Source organism: Dromiciops gliroides, chromosome 2 (genome assembly GCF_019393635.1).
Source record: "Dromiciops gliroides isolate mDroGli1 chromosome 2, mDroGli1.pri, whole genome shotgun sequence".
Taxonomy (NCBI): Eukaryota; Metazoa; Chordata; class Mammalia; order Microbiotheria; family Microbiotheriidae; genus Dromiciops; species Dromiciops gliroides.
Window position 1 is genome coordinate 268,905,325 of NC_057862.1, and position 13,713 is coordinate 268,919,037.

The following is a 13,713-nucleotide window of genomic DNA, read 5'->3' on the forward strand; positions in this document are numbered from 1 at the left end:
ATGAATTCTTTTGTTATGGCAACAGGTAAAGCAGAAAAGAGTAACTAGGCCCCAGTCTTGTACCAAAGTACCATTATCTCTGGAGAGATAATGGAGTAAGGAGTGCTAAGAAGTCAAGTTTTTAGACTATATACAAACAGTATTTTTTTCCACTTTATGAGGTATTTATTTTATTAATAATATCCATCCCTTCCATGCTGAAAAAAAGAAATGGGTATAAACTGCAACATGAGCAATTTGGGCTAGTTATAAGAATAGAATCAGATCCTAACTCTATATAAAGGTAAACAAAAGACTTGCTGGTTGGTTTTTCCCTTCTTTAGGGTGAGGAAATAATCTTCTTTAGTCAAGAACCAACCACTACTTCATAATGGTATAGTACAGAGAACTAGTCTAATCATGCAATTTAGGTAATGGGTATTTATGGTTTCAATAAATTATTTTAAATGGGATTGTATTTTTTTTTAAATTATAAAAATGTAGCATTCCTATTTCTGAATTTGGAACACGTTATTGGTATCTTGAAATCAATATTTTCCTGACCTATTCCTTACTTTATAATTGTGAATTTCATAGATGTCACTGTAACCATTAAACAGTTTTATATTTCTATATATTTAGTTTAGCTCTGACATAGGTCAGAGCTCATTTTCAAGAATCCCAAAGGGTGGCTGAAATTCTTTTGTTCTTTTTGTTGAGTAAGTGGGCCAAACCTGGGACGTGGTAATCTTTATTATGGGAAGTTTCTGTTTGTAGGCAGATTTGACCTGTAATTAAAAATAAATAGTCACCACCCTCATGGTTAGTGTGGCCAAACCAAAGCATAATTGAGAAGGAAGACTAGAATTTCTTTGGCTGGGTCTGTAGAACACATAAAGTCCAACTGAAAAGTAAAAGAACTAAGTCAGTGATCCAAGTATCCAGCTATTTAGGTCATACAAAATACCAGGATGGCTTTAATCTTTTCTTCTTTTAAATTACAAATTTTTACTTTCAGTGGGGGTGGAAGAGGGAAGAGAAAGGAGAAGGAGAGTGAGACATAAGGGAGAGGAAAGTATGTGTTGTGTGTGTAAAACTTCAGTAAAAAACAAAAAAACAAACCAAAAAAAACTTCAGTAAAAGATTAGACTCCTTTCTGTTTAGCGCCTATTTGAAAATAAAATTCAGTATCAAATATTTTATTTATTAATACACGTTTCAGTGACTTAGTAAAATGTTTCTTGAGGAACACTATACAATAATGAAGTGATTTGGCTTGGCTAAATGCTGACTACCCATCAGAAAATCTGCGGCCATTGGGGTTGTCACAAAGAAATCTAAAGTCATTCAGAGGCCAAATATTTAAGCAAATACATCCTCTGATTAGTCTGTATGGGATAGGTCCATAGTACTTGGAATCTGTAGAATTCTGGAGATTATCCCCCTCCAGCCAAACATGACTTCTTGGTACATAACTATGGCTTTTAAGGTAATCTGATGGGCTGTGCGCAAAAACTTTATCTCCTTCCAAACCAATTACTCTTTTACAAATATTTGATTTAGAGTCACTTGGACTTTTGGCAATTATAACGTCACCTCTTTGAATAGCATAAAAATGTTGGCTAAATATGAAAAAAATTCTCTAAAGCACTATTGGTTAGAGAAATGCAAATTAAAACAACTCTGAGGTACCACCTGATACCTATCAGATTGGCTAATATGACAAAAAAGTAAAATAATAAATGTTGGAGAAGCTGTGGAAAAATTGGAACACTAATGCATTGTTGGTGGAGCTGATCCAACCACTCTGGAGAGCAACTTGGAATTATGCCCAAAGGACCATAAAGCTGTATCTATCCTTTGCCCAGCAATACCACTATTAGATCTTTTCCCCAAAGAGATCATGAAAAAGGGGAAAGGACCCACATGTACAAAAATATTTATAGCTGCTCTTTTTGTGGTGGCAAGGAATTGGAAACTGAGGGGTTGCCCATCAATTGGGGAATGGCTAAACAAATTGTGGTATATGAATGGAATGGAATACTATTGTGCTGTAAGAAACGATGTACAGGTGGATTTCAGAGAAACCTGGAAGGACTTACATGAACTGATGCTGAGTGAGATGAGCAGAACCAGAATACTGTATGCAGTATCAACAACATTATGTGACTGATAGACTTGATTCTTAGCAATACAATGGTCCAAGATAGTTCCAAAGGACTCATGATGGAAAATGCTCTCCAAATCCAGAAAAAAAAAGAACTGTGGAATCCATACTATTTCTATTGTTTTTGTTGATGTTTTTCTTTTTTGATGTTTTTCATTTTTGCTCTGATTCTTCTTTTACAGCATGACTATTGCAGAAATAAATATGTTTAATGTGATTGTACATATATAACCTCTATCAGATTACTTGCTGTCTTGGGGAGGAGGGAGGGAGGGGAGGGAGGGACAAAAATTTGAAACTAGAAATCTTATAAAAACAAATGTTGAAAACTATCCCTACATGTAACTGGAAAATAACAAAATACTTTTATGGGAAAAAAAAATGTTGGCTAAGATTTTCTGCACAGACAATGTCAGAATTCTGAATTGTAGATTCCATTGATGGTCCAGAACACATGACAACACCACCAATGTATTCAAAGTTACAATGAACTATACAGCCATACTGAAGAGTATAGCCAAGAAGTCGAAAGGTTTTTCCCAGAATACTTCGAAGCATAGTTTTATGCAGACTCAGACACCACTGGCATTCCTGCCCCTAAAGCCAGTTCTATAATACATTCAGTTCTTATGGTGGTATCTCCAGAAAACCACATGCTAAAGCTTTCTCAAAACACAGGTGGGCAATCCATAATTTCAGGGAATCAAAATTTCTGGGAAGCAGTCCTCAGGAAAATCATATCCCTGGGCCCCAGAGGTGTCCACAGGTCTACAAGCCCCTCCAAACAGTAATTTAACTGTTGGTACTACAAATGTAAGATCTTTGACCAACAACTTGGAAGTGGATATTGTACTGGAAGAATTAAATGGCATCAATGTTGGCAATCTCATAAACAAAACATTTCGTAGGGGAGGGGAGAAATAGAGGCAAAGAGGGACTGGATCTATAAAATGATTAATGTAGGGAGTTTGCAGATGAGCAAATTCTTACTACCAATGAAAATATGTTCAACTTCTGCAACTTAATGTTTGAAGAACATTATGGAGGAAGATGACAACAGATTATGAGCTATAATGCTTTACAGAAGAGAAGGAAAAAAAAAAGCAATGAAGGGAAAACAAGCCTTGATAGAGCTTGACTAATTAATCCTGAGAGAAGTTCTGACAAGTTAGGATTATTTACAAGACTATCAGTGAATCCAAGTAAGATGTGGACCTCCAGACTTTGCAAAACTTGGCAAAGGGGTGAAGTGGATATATCTAATCTCTGTTCTTCAGAACTTCCGTTCAAGTGCTATTTCCTAAGCAAATTCTTTCCAAATTTCCCATGTTGTTAGTGCTTTCTCATGAAATTACTTCATTTATTTTTATTTAAGAAGCCATTTACAAAGTGCCTACTAGGCAAAGAAAGGTGCTAGGCTACAAAGACAAACCAAAAATAGTCCCTTGCCCTTAAAGAAATTATGCTAGAAGAATAAGTTGATATAAGAGGTATACAGAAGTAAATTTAAAAAGTGGTTAGGGGTGTGACCTATAGCAAGTCACTTAACCCTCATTGCCCCACAAAAAAAAAAAGAAATATTAAGGTGGGACAGAGACCACTTAGAGGAGCAGGAAAGACCTGGTGCAGAAGGTAGCACCTGAGCTGAACTTAGAAGGGAGAAAGGAATTCCAAGAGGTGATAATGGACATAATTCCTGGCTAACAAAGGCATGAGGAGGGAAATAAATTATTGTACAGAGAAGAGCAAGCTGGCCAGTTTGCTAGAATAGAGAGTGCTTGAGGGGGAATAATTTTAAATCTCTTAACTGGTTATTTAATAAAACATAAGATACATAAAAAGCTATGAACCCATGAAAACAAATAGGCGGATGCCCTATTGGGGCAGGCAGCTAGAGCACAGCAGAGAGAGTGCTGGGCCTGGAGTCAGGAAGATGAGTTTAAACCTGGCCTTAGACATTTATTAGTTGTGTGACCCTGGGCAAATGACTTAACCCTGTCTGCCTCAATTTCATCATCTGTAAAATGAGCTAGAGAAGGAAATGGCAAACCATTCCAGTATCTTTGTAAAGAAAACCCCAAATAGGGGCAGCTAGGTGGAGCAGTGGATAAAGCACTGGCCCTGGATTCAGGAGGACCTGAGTTCAAATCTGGCCTCAGACACTTGACACTTACTAGCTGTGTGACCCTGGGCAAGTCACTTAACCCTCATTGCCTCGCCAAAAAAAAAAAAGCCAAACCGAAACAAAACAAAAAGAAAACCCCAAACAGGGCCACAAAGAGTCAGACGTGGCTGCAACTACTGAACAACAACAAAAACAACAAGGTGTCCTAACAAACAACTATTTTGTAAAGTTCAATTTTTGTTTGTAAAGATGTCAAGGCTGGACTGAATTTTTAATGTGTAGCACATTTAAGAACATCAAGCCTATTCTTTTTTTTTTTTCCTTTTTTTTTTCCAGGACATTTTAGGGTTAAGTGACTTGCCCGGGGTCACATAGCTAGTAAGTGTCAAGTGTCTGAGGCTGGACTTGAAGTCAGGTTCTCCTGAATGCCTATTCTTTTTTTTTTTTGCGGGGCAATGAGGGTTAAGTGACTTGCCCAGGGTCACACAGCTAGTAAGTGTCAAGAGTCTGAGGTCGCATTTGAACTCAGGTACTCCTGAATCCAGGGCCTGTGCTTTATCCACTACACCACCTAGCTGCCCCCCTGAATGCCTATTCTTAATAGTATGAAAATAATATAAGACAGCAAATATACATTTGTGTACATCCTTATGATTGACCAGTAATGTTGAAAAGTATATTATTCAAGAATATGAATAGTGCCATAACATTGTTCCTTACACTACTCACAATAAGTACAGAAATTCAATAATGAATAGATTAAATATTTTCAGCAACACAAAAAGAAATATCTCCCTTGGAAAGTGGTTAAAGAAAGGAAACATACCATGAAAAAGGATACAAATTTTGGTACAATGGGATCAGTGATTTCAATGCACGGCTTGCATTTATAGCTGTTGCTCGAACCATAATGGGAAGGATTTTTCCATTTACAATAGCACCATCAAAGAGTGGACCAAAGAATGGAACCTAAATCAGAAATTAGAAAGTTATTTTAGAGTTTAATCCATTCACCAAAAGAGTAACAAAAAAGGAGATAAAAGTATTATCTGCATATACAACTTTTAGAAGTATAAGTCTATTATTTCAATTGTATTCAATAATAACCAACACATATATAATGGGAAGAGAACAGGGTTTAGAATTTCAAATCTCAGCTATGATACCAGTTCTATAACCACTGGCAAAATCACTTTTTTTCTCCGGGCCTCAATTTCTTCATCTGTACATGGAGATAATTCTTATAGTAACTGCTTTACAAGACTACTGGGGGGGCAGCTAGATGGCGCAGTGGTTAAAGCACCGGCCCTGGATTCAGGAGTACCTGAGTTCAAATCCGGCCTCAGACACTTGACACTTACTAGCTGTGTGACCCTGGGCAAGTCACTTAACCCCAATTGCCTCACTAAAAAAAAACAAAACAAAAAAACAAAACAAAAAAACAAGACTACTGGGACAAAGAACTCTGTAAATTTTAAAATACTATATGTATGTTGCTATTAATAAGAAAACCACCCTTCCCACTAAAAAGAAGGCAGAATTTTACAGAATATCCATATGAAAACATTGGAACAATAACATAATTAACATTTATATAAAACTTCAAGATTTGTAGAGCACTTTATAAATATTATCTCATTGGATCTTCACAAAAACTCTGGGAGATAGGTGCTTTCATTATCTCCATTTTACAGATGAGGAAACTAAGGTTGACAGTCAGTGCCCTGTGCCACCTAGTCACCTATTATAGTATTATATAATATGTGCTCTAACTGGTGGAGCAATTTTCATACTCTCTTCTGTTTTAAGAATTTTTTTTTAGCAGGGGGCAGATAGGTAGCACAGTGGATAAAGCACCGGCCTTGGATTCAGGAGGACCTGAGTCACTTAACCCTCATTGCCCTGACCCCCCCTCCCCCCGCCCCCCAAAAAAGAATTTTGTAGCAGATAAAAATTCAAGATTGGAAGCAAAGATGAAGCAGTCTAACAAACATAAGGTAGGAATGTGTATCATTGGGGCTGGAAAGTTGTTATTAGTTTTCTTTCTGTCATCATACTTATTTAAAAATACAGAAGGCTGTACAAATGTTTTAATTACACATTTCATTTAGAAGAAAGCCAAATACTATTAACAACCACTAGAATGAGGAAAATTGAAAAATCATGCGGATATGAGCTATCTTCCTGGTTTTTTTTGGCAGAAAGTTTGCTGTTAAAGATAATTTTAGAAAGCTATCCATGTTGTTTACAAATTAAATATCATCTTTATTTAATCAGATAAAAATAAAATTTTCATAATTTCCTTTGAGAACTTGTATCTATCCCTGATAATAGCTGAAAGAAGACAATCATCATGATAGTAACTTTTACCCTGATAATCAGAGGTATAACAGTGACATAAGATATTAAAATGTAGTTGAGATGTTCAATTTTCTTATACTTTGTGTATGTGTATGTGTGTGTGTGTGTATGTATATATATATATGTATGTGTATATATACATATATATATATATATATATATATATTTATTAGTGAGGCAACTGGGGTTAAGTGACTTGCCCAGGGTCACACAGCTAGTAAGTGTTAAGTGTCTGAGGCTGGATTTGAACTCAGGTACTCCTGACTCCAGGGCTGGTGCTCTATCCACTGCGCCACCTAGCTGCCCCCTATACTTTGTATATTACTTACTGGGGACATAGGCACTCAAAAATACAAACTCTGTGAGAGTTAACTAACAATAAATATAATAGTAAATACTATAAATAATATAGTGCTTTGTGGTTCTAAAGCATTCGATTATAAACAATTTTATTTGATCATTCACCACAGGTAAAGACAGTGTGGAGAAGAGTAGACAGAACTAGATGTGGAACCAGAGAATTTATGTTCTAATCCCAGCTCTGCTACTTATTACCTGGTATGACCTTTGAGATCTCCCTGGTCCTTAGTTTCATTAAGAATTTGGAAGGGACAGAGCAGTGACAGAGTAAATTGCTGTAGAAATTGGGTCAAGAATGATATTTTCCATATTCAAGTCTGTGTCATTAAAACAAAGAAAGGATTATTTTCCCCTATGGATTCAGAGATTTTCACATCACCTTCTTAGTGTGAAGACTTAGGGGAATGCTAATGCAGAGAACATTTACTTTTCCACTAGATTCTTTCATTTTGACTTGGTGGCTTTAGCCATTTCTTGTTAAGGTTTTTTTCCTGTAGCTTCTCTTGTCCAAGGCTTGGACAATAAACATGGGAATGGAGAAACTGTCTCACCTATCTCCTGACTCTAATTGGGCTAAAGACATATTAATTAACTCCTAGATAAAATGCACATAAACTTTTTTTTTTTAAGTGAGGCAATTGGGATTAAGTGACTTGCCCAGGGTCACACAGCTAGTAAATGTTAAGTGTCTGAGGCCGGATTTAAACTCAGGTACTCGTGACTCCAGGGCCAGTGCTCTATCCACTGCGCCACCTAGCTGCCCCGCACATAAACTTTTTTAAAAGCAAATTTTTGAATAACTAAGCAAATATGTATTTTTTAATTAAAGAAAACATAATCCACATACCTCAGGTTTCTTCATGATCTGGATACTGAACATGTGATTTTTCATTGGGTATATTACAATAAGGACATCACCAAATTCTGTAGGGATAATTCCTCTTCTATAGTCTCTAGTATGCTCTGACCAAACAATGTGCACTTCATCATTTCCTAAGTGTCGCAACTAGGAAAACAAGAACATAATATTAGCAAAACATTGCATAAAATATATAAATACATGTAGTATAGATATCAATTATTCCAAATTGTGCTAAGATGTCAAACGATCTTAAGAAGTAAAGAGAGTAAGAAAGTTCAAAATAAGATTTTAAAATTTTCAATGTGAATATCAATAAAACATTTGAAACATATAACTATAATGAAGAAAAAGGGAAAACATGGGTAAAAGACATTCACGGATAATTAAAACATTCTCTTTTAGTTAAGTTTCAATTTTTTCCTTTACAAAGCACATTATGAACAATATTAAAAGGCAGAAAAATCAATGGATTTGAGTTTCATTTCTGTTTTGAATACTTTCCTTGAATAAGAAAGATTTATCACTTTAGATTTTACAAATTACTTTATTTGCTTTACCTTATTTACTTTATTTATTTTACCTTATTTACTTTAGCATCTTACAATTTTCTCCTAAGTTTTTACTAATAATTGTTAAATCCTAGAGATTTCATTTAGACATTTATACACTTAGGGATACAACATGAAAACACACTCATGATTTGAGGAGGGAGGAGCATTATTAGGGGGATCAGGAAACGTTTTGCTTAGGTGAAACCTGAAGGAAGTTGAGACCTTGAAGGAAGCTAAGGACTCCAAGAGGCAGAAATGAAGAGGAAGTATATTCTAAACATGGAACCTATGCAAAGGCACGGAGGTAAGAGATACAACACAAATACTAAAGAATAGAAAGAAGAACAATTTGGCAGGACGGTAGGCAAATCACTTAGTTTCTTAGTTATCCAAGCAACTCTCTAAGATTACAAATCAAAGAGCAGGTGTGAGCGTGCATTAGTAGGAGTTTCTTCATCAAGAGGCTCCCTATACAAATGAAATTACAGGTTAAATCTTTAAAAAATCCAAACTATGGAATTAAAAAGTAAACAAGCTAAACATGAATTCAAAAGAAATATACAGCTCAGTTAACTGAAGACTTTCCATTCTCTAAAGCCTATTTGGTCACCAAATCGTCATCTAACATGAAGTCTTATGGTAAATTTCTTAACTTAAACTAGAGTCTTTGAAGCACCATAAGTAGACACAGTTATTGCTTTAAAGATGGGTCATTAACAAAGTTAAATTTACAATAAATAAAAACTTTTAAAGTATAGTGACTTCTCTGAAGGATACTTTTAGGCTTTTAGCTCTTTTTGGAAACCGTAACAGTTTTTATTCTTCAAAAATAAATAGCACTTTAGGACTAAAAATTTAAAACTTTTATTTTAGTGAAGGAAGTTAATACCAATGTATGAAATATACATCCTATTTTAATAGCATAAACATGGGGCTTAGGTTTCTTTGTGAACTTTTTTAAAAAGTGAGAAAGATCACACAGTTTTTAGTCTTGTTCTCTGAAATTTCATTTTTTAATCAAAATACTTTAAAATATCCTTCCTATACAGCCATCACCATGTGTCAGTTTTTGTAATAGGTTTATGTTAACTGAATACAAAAGAAATGTGAAATAAATTTAACCAGGAGGGATGATCCAATCTAATTTTGATACATTAATGTCATATGCTGTACATGTTACAATACCAGCCAGACTGAATATTAAGCTTCAGGCTATACTGAGATTTCCAAATGGCAGATTGTTCTAAGTGATACCATGTATAATTGCAGTAATAAACGATAGTAAAAGCTGAGCACACTGTCAGGAAGAATTTAAGTATTTACTTTAAAAAATTAAACGAGTTATGTTTGGAAAGACAAGACAACTGAAATAATGCAGGTCTCAATTTACAGAAAATTCCTTTTATTTATCTGCTGCATTAACCCTTGAACTCTTGCCAAAATAATCTCTAGTTTCTAGTATCCACTTATCTAAAGAACAAGGAAAAAACACTGTTCTCTTTTCTTTTGACCAAAGTTTATCTTGAGCTATCTTGTCTACCGCTAAAGAGTAAGTCTATTACTAAGGTTTTACTGAAAAGAATAATAATTGCAAAGGAGTTATGAGGGCAGACCTAGGCTCATAGCAGTATAACTAGCAAGGATATACTAAACATTTTCAAACATTCTAAGTAAAAAGCTTTTCATGAAATTCTGTATAATGAATTTTTTTAAATTTAATTTAAATTTTTAAAGAAGTTTTGCTTTATCTTCTATTTTTACACCTCCAGTCCCTTCCCCTACCTCCCCACTGAATGGAGGGAGGTGTGTTTCATTATAAATTTTCTGGGTGTGAGATTACTTTGAATGATGCGTTTTTACAATTAAGGGGAAAGACAAATTAAATTTATTTAATGCTAAATTATTTTAAAGTTATAGCCTTTGACCTTTAACAACTGGTGTATATTAGTTTAAGACATTCTCATGTATTAACTGGAAATTGTTCACACACCTCTCTAAGAAAGAATTTTAAAATGTCTGTTCTAAGAATGACTTTTTAAAGTTTGATACAGTTAACAAAAATTTCTATATATATTTTTGAACTTACTATAGTCTTTTCTCACTAAAATATGTAACAACTTTGGGAGCAGGCATATTAAAATAAGGTCTAGTTTTCCATGTAAATTTGGTTCAAATTATCAATCATCCAGATATTGTGGGAATAATTAGGTGGTTAGCAAAGAGAAAAATGATATCTGGACACAGTTTATAGTCCAAATATACTTTGTAGGTGTACTTTCATTAACATCTAAGAACATATAAAGGACTTTCCATCTATATGCTTTTGGACCTAGATGCAAAACATTTCATTAGGCCAGGTTGGCAAAGGTTTCAGGAAAGGGAATAGATCTGTTCAATAAAATTTGAAAACTTATTTCCATGATTCACTTATTGATGTCAAATACTATCCAAACATTTATGGAATTCAAAACACATTTATTAAGCACCTAGTATCTGCCAGGTACAAAAGAGGCAATCAATCCCTGTGCTCAAGAAGCTCACAATCTCATGGGAGAGACAACAAGCAAACAAATATGTACAAACAAGTTATATACAAGATAAAGAGGAAATAAGTATGAGAGGGCAGGTACCAGATTTAAGAAGGGTTGGCAAAGGATTCCTGAAAAACTTGGCATTTTAGTTGGGACCTAAAGGAAGCCAGGGAAGTCAGTAGGCAAAGTTGAGGGCAGTCCAGGCATGAGGGACAGCCTGAGAAAATTGCTAAGAGCTGAGAGATGGAATGTCTTGTACAAGGATGAGTCAGGAGGCCAGAGTTACTAGGTCAAAGAATACATGGTGATGAGTAAGGTATAAGAAGACTAGAAAGGGAAGAGGAGGGGCTAGGTTATGAAAGGCTTTGAAGGTCAAACAGAGGCTTTGGTATTTGGTCCTTAAGGCAAAAGAGAGTCAATGGAGTTCACTGAGTATATATGTTGGGTGGAGAGGAGGAGTCTATGTGACATGGTTAGAAGGGAATTTTGGGAATATAACTGGTGGCTGAATGGAGGATAGATTGGGATTAGGAGAGACTTGAGGCAGGCTGACCCACTAGTGGACAAGTATGAAGTGGTAAGGGACTGTGTTGGAGTGGTGGCAGTTGCAGTCGTGAAAAGGGGTCAAGGTGCGTGGCCAAGGTGAAATCAACAGGCCTTGGCAACAAATTGGATATAGAGTAGAGAATGACACCTAAATTTTGAACCTAATGGACTGGTACAATGTTGTTGCCCTATACAGCAACAGGGGAGGCAGGAGAGGTGGGGAGAGATAAGGGGAAAAGATAATTTTTGTTTTAGACATGTTGAATTTAAGATGTCTACTAGATATCCAGTTTGAGATGTCTGAAAGGCAGTTGGAGATTGGAGGCCAGCAGAAAGATTGGGATAGGATAGGTAAATTTGAGCATCTTTAAGTATAGAGATGGTAATTAAATCTATGAAGTAGTATAGAGGGAGAAGAGAAGAGGGCCCAGGACAGAACCCTGAGGGTTACCTACAGTTATAGAAGGCACGAGCTGGATAAGGCTCTAGCAAAAGAGATTGAGAAGTGATCACATGAGTAGAACCAGGAGAAAATAGTGTCCTAAAAAATCTAGAGAAGAGAGTATCAAGGATAAGAGGGTGACTGACAGTGTCAAAGGCTGCAAAGAGGTTGAGGAGAATGAAGACTGAGAAAAGGCCATTGGATTTGGCAATTAAGATGTCACTGGTAACTTTGGAGACAGCAGTTTCAGTAGAGTGATAAAGCTGGAAGCTGTATTAGAAGGGGTTAAGAAAAGTGAGAGGAGGGAAAGTAGAGAATGAGATGAGAGAAAGTGGAGGGGTTAATCCACAAAGTGCAGAAGAGATATGGGATGGAAGGATCAAGTGAAGGCTTTTTCAAGAAACAGACAAATCAAGTGAATGTTTTTTTTTTCAGGATAGAGATATAGGTATGTTTATAGGTAGTAAGGAAAAGGTAGTAGGCAAGGAAACAGTGAAAATAAGTGAAAGAGTGGGAATAAAAGAGGGGGCAATCTGTTGGAGAACAGGGGATGGAATAGAATTGCTAGAAATTGGATTAAGTCCACTTCGTCAGGTGAGACAGGGGTGAAGGATGTGTCATTTGAAAATACAGGGGGATGCCTATCTCTGTTCTAAGTTTTAGGGAACTTAGCTGGGGTTTCTAATATATTGCTACTTATAAATCAGAGGCTATAGCACCAGTCTTTGACATTAAAAATTTATTAAAGCATATTAAATGTTAGTAATGCGAGAGCACATGGTTCTGAAAGTTCAGAAGCCTTTCATTACCTAGGATAGAGAGAGAAAAAGGGGGCCGCGTGGCTGCCTCCTCAAGTGTCCCAGCCCAGCATAAAATCCCAGGATGGGAAGAGGTGCAGTGAGAAGAGCAGGAGAGAGAAGAGACCGCCCCCCCCCACCAGAGTTTTTATCCTCTCTCAGGTAGAGGTGGGTCTCTGCACATTGATCCAAGCTAATTGGCCAGTCCATTGATTGACATGACTTGGGGGGTCAACTAGGTGAGTTAACTTCCTTTAGGTAGTCAGGAAGGTCAATCTACATTTCCTTTACAATTCTCCTGCCTGTGGGCTGGCCTTAAAAGAGGCCAGGCAAGGCTGGGGGGGGGGGGATAACTCTGGGACTCCCAAAACCCATTATTTTCTCACAAGGAAGATAGTGGCAGAAGGCATATGACTGAAGTGAGATGAAGAAGGGAGAACAGGGTTCTCTGACATGGTGAATGGCTTCAATTTTTTTCTGTAATTTTTTTTTTCTGCCTCTGCAAGGTTCCCAGCTGAGAGGGTGGGAGAAGGGGGAGCCATGGAAAATTTGAGGAAGGATGATGAAAAGGTTTGGAAAAGTTGCTGTGGAGAGTGGCATAGTGAGATGATGAGGGAGGTATGGTAGGATTGTCTAGCAGCAATGAGGTTGTGTAACATAAATTTGTAGCAGATCAAGTGAGAAATTGTGATTTTATCCATTTTCGTTCATCAGAATGAAGCTTAAGCATGTACAAGGACATTCATACACAAAACACAAACAAAATAATTTATATACAAAGTAATTCTTCAGCTGAGGAGACAAAATTATGGGGAAATAAGGAAATGCCTCTGTAGGAGGTGGCGTGTAAGTTTCTGCTTTTATTTGGTTATTTCTTCCTCCCCTTCTTTCTTCCTTCTTCAGTTAATCAAATAGAACTCTTTTCCTCCTCTTCTCAATGAGTTTTGTTCTTTAGTTTTAAAAATTTCATTTACTGTGTTTCTTTCCAGAGA

At 36.2% G+C, this 13,713-nt stretch overlaps 2 protein-coding genes across 12 annotated transcripts in view; both read right to left on the reverse strand.

The window, feature by feature from the left end:
* The window catches only part of RALGAPA1 (Ral GTPase activating protein catalytic subunit alpha 1), a 304,015-nt gene that overhangs the window by 33,284 nt on the left and 257,018 nt on the right, over positions 1 to 13,713 (reverse strand). For all 11 annotated transcript variants that reach the window (XM_043989575.1, XM_043989574.1, XM_043989567.1 and 8 more), the window contains 2 exons: positions 7,840 to 7,998; positions 5,113 to 5,240 (listed from right to left, as the gene is read on the reverse strand). In XM_043989575.1, the coding sequence (XP_043845510.1) occupies positions 5,113 to 5,240; positions 7,840 to 7,998 (287 nt within the window). The remainder of the gene's footprint in view (positions 1 to 5,112; positions 5,241 to 7,839; positions 7,999 to 13,713) is intronic.
* Positions 1,271 to 2,728, reverse strand: LOC122741869 (mitochondrial inner membrane protease subunit 1-like). The gene is made up of 2 exons (XM_043985729.1): positions 2,530 to 2,728; positions 1,271 to 1,596 (listed from the first exon to the last, which is right to left on the reverse strand). The coding sequence occupies exons 1-2, from the start codon at positions 2,702 to 2,704 to the stop codon at positions 1,271 to 1,273; spliced, it is 501 nt and encodes a 166-aa protein (XP_043841664.1). The 5' UTR covers positions 2,705 to 2,728.

Coding starts and splice junctions, on each gene's coding strand:
- LOC122741869 (XM_043985729.1), bottom strand. CDS start 2,704: ATGCTTCGAAGTATTCTGGGAAAAACCTTTCGACTTCTTGGCTATACT. Junction 1,597..2,529: donor TGCAGAAAATCTTAGCCAAC/ATTTTTTTTTCC, acceptor TATTTAGCCAAC/ATTTTTATGCTATTCAAAGA.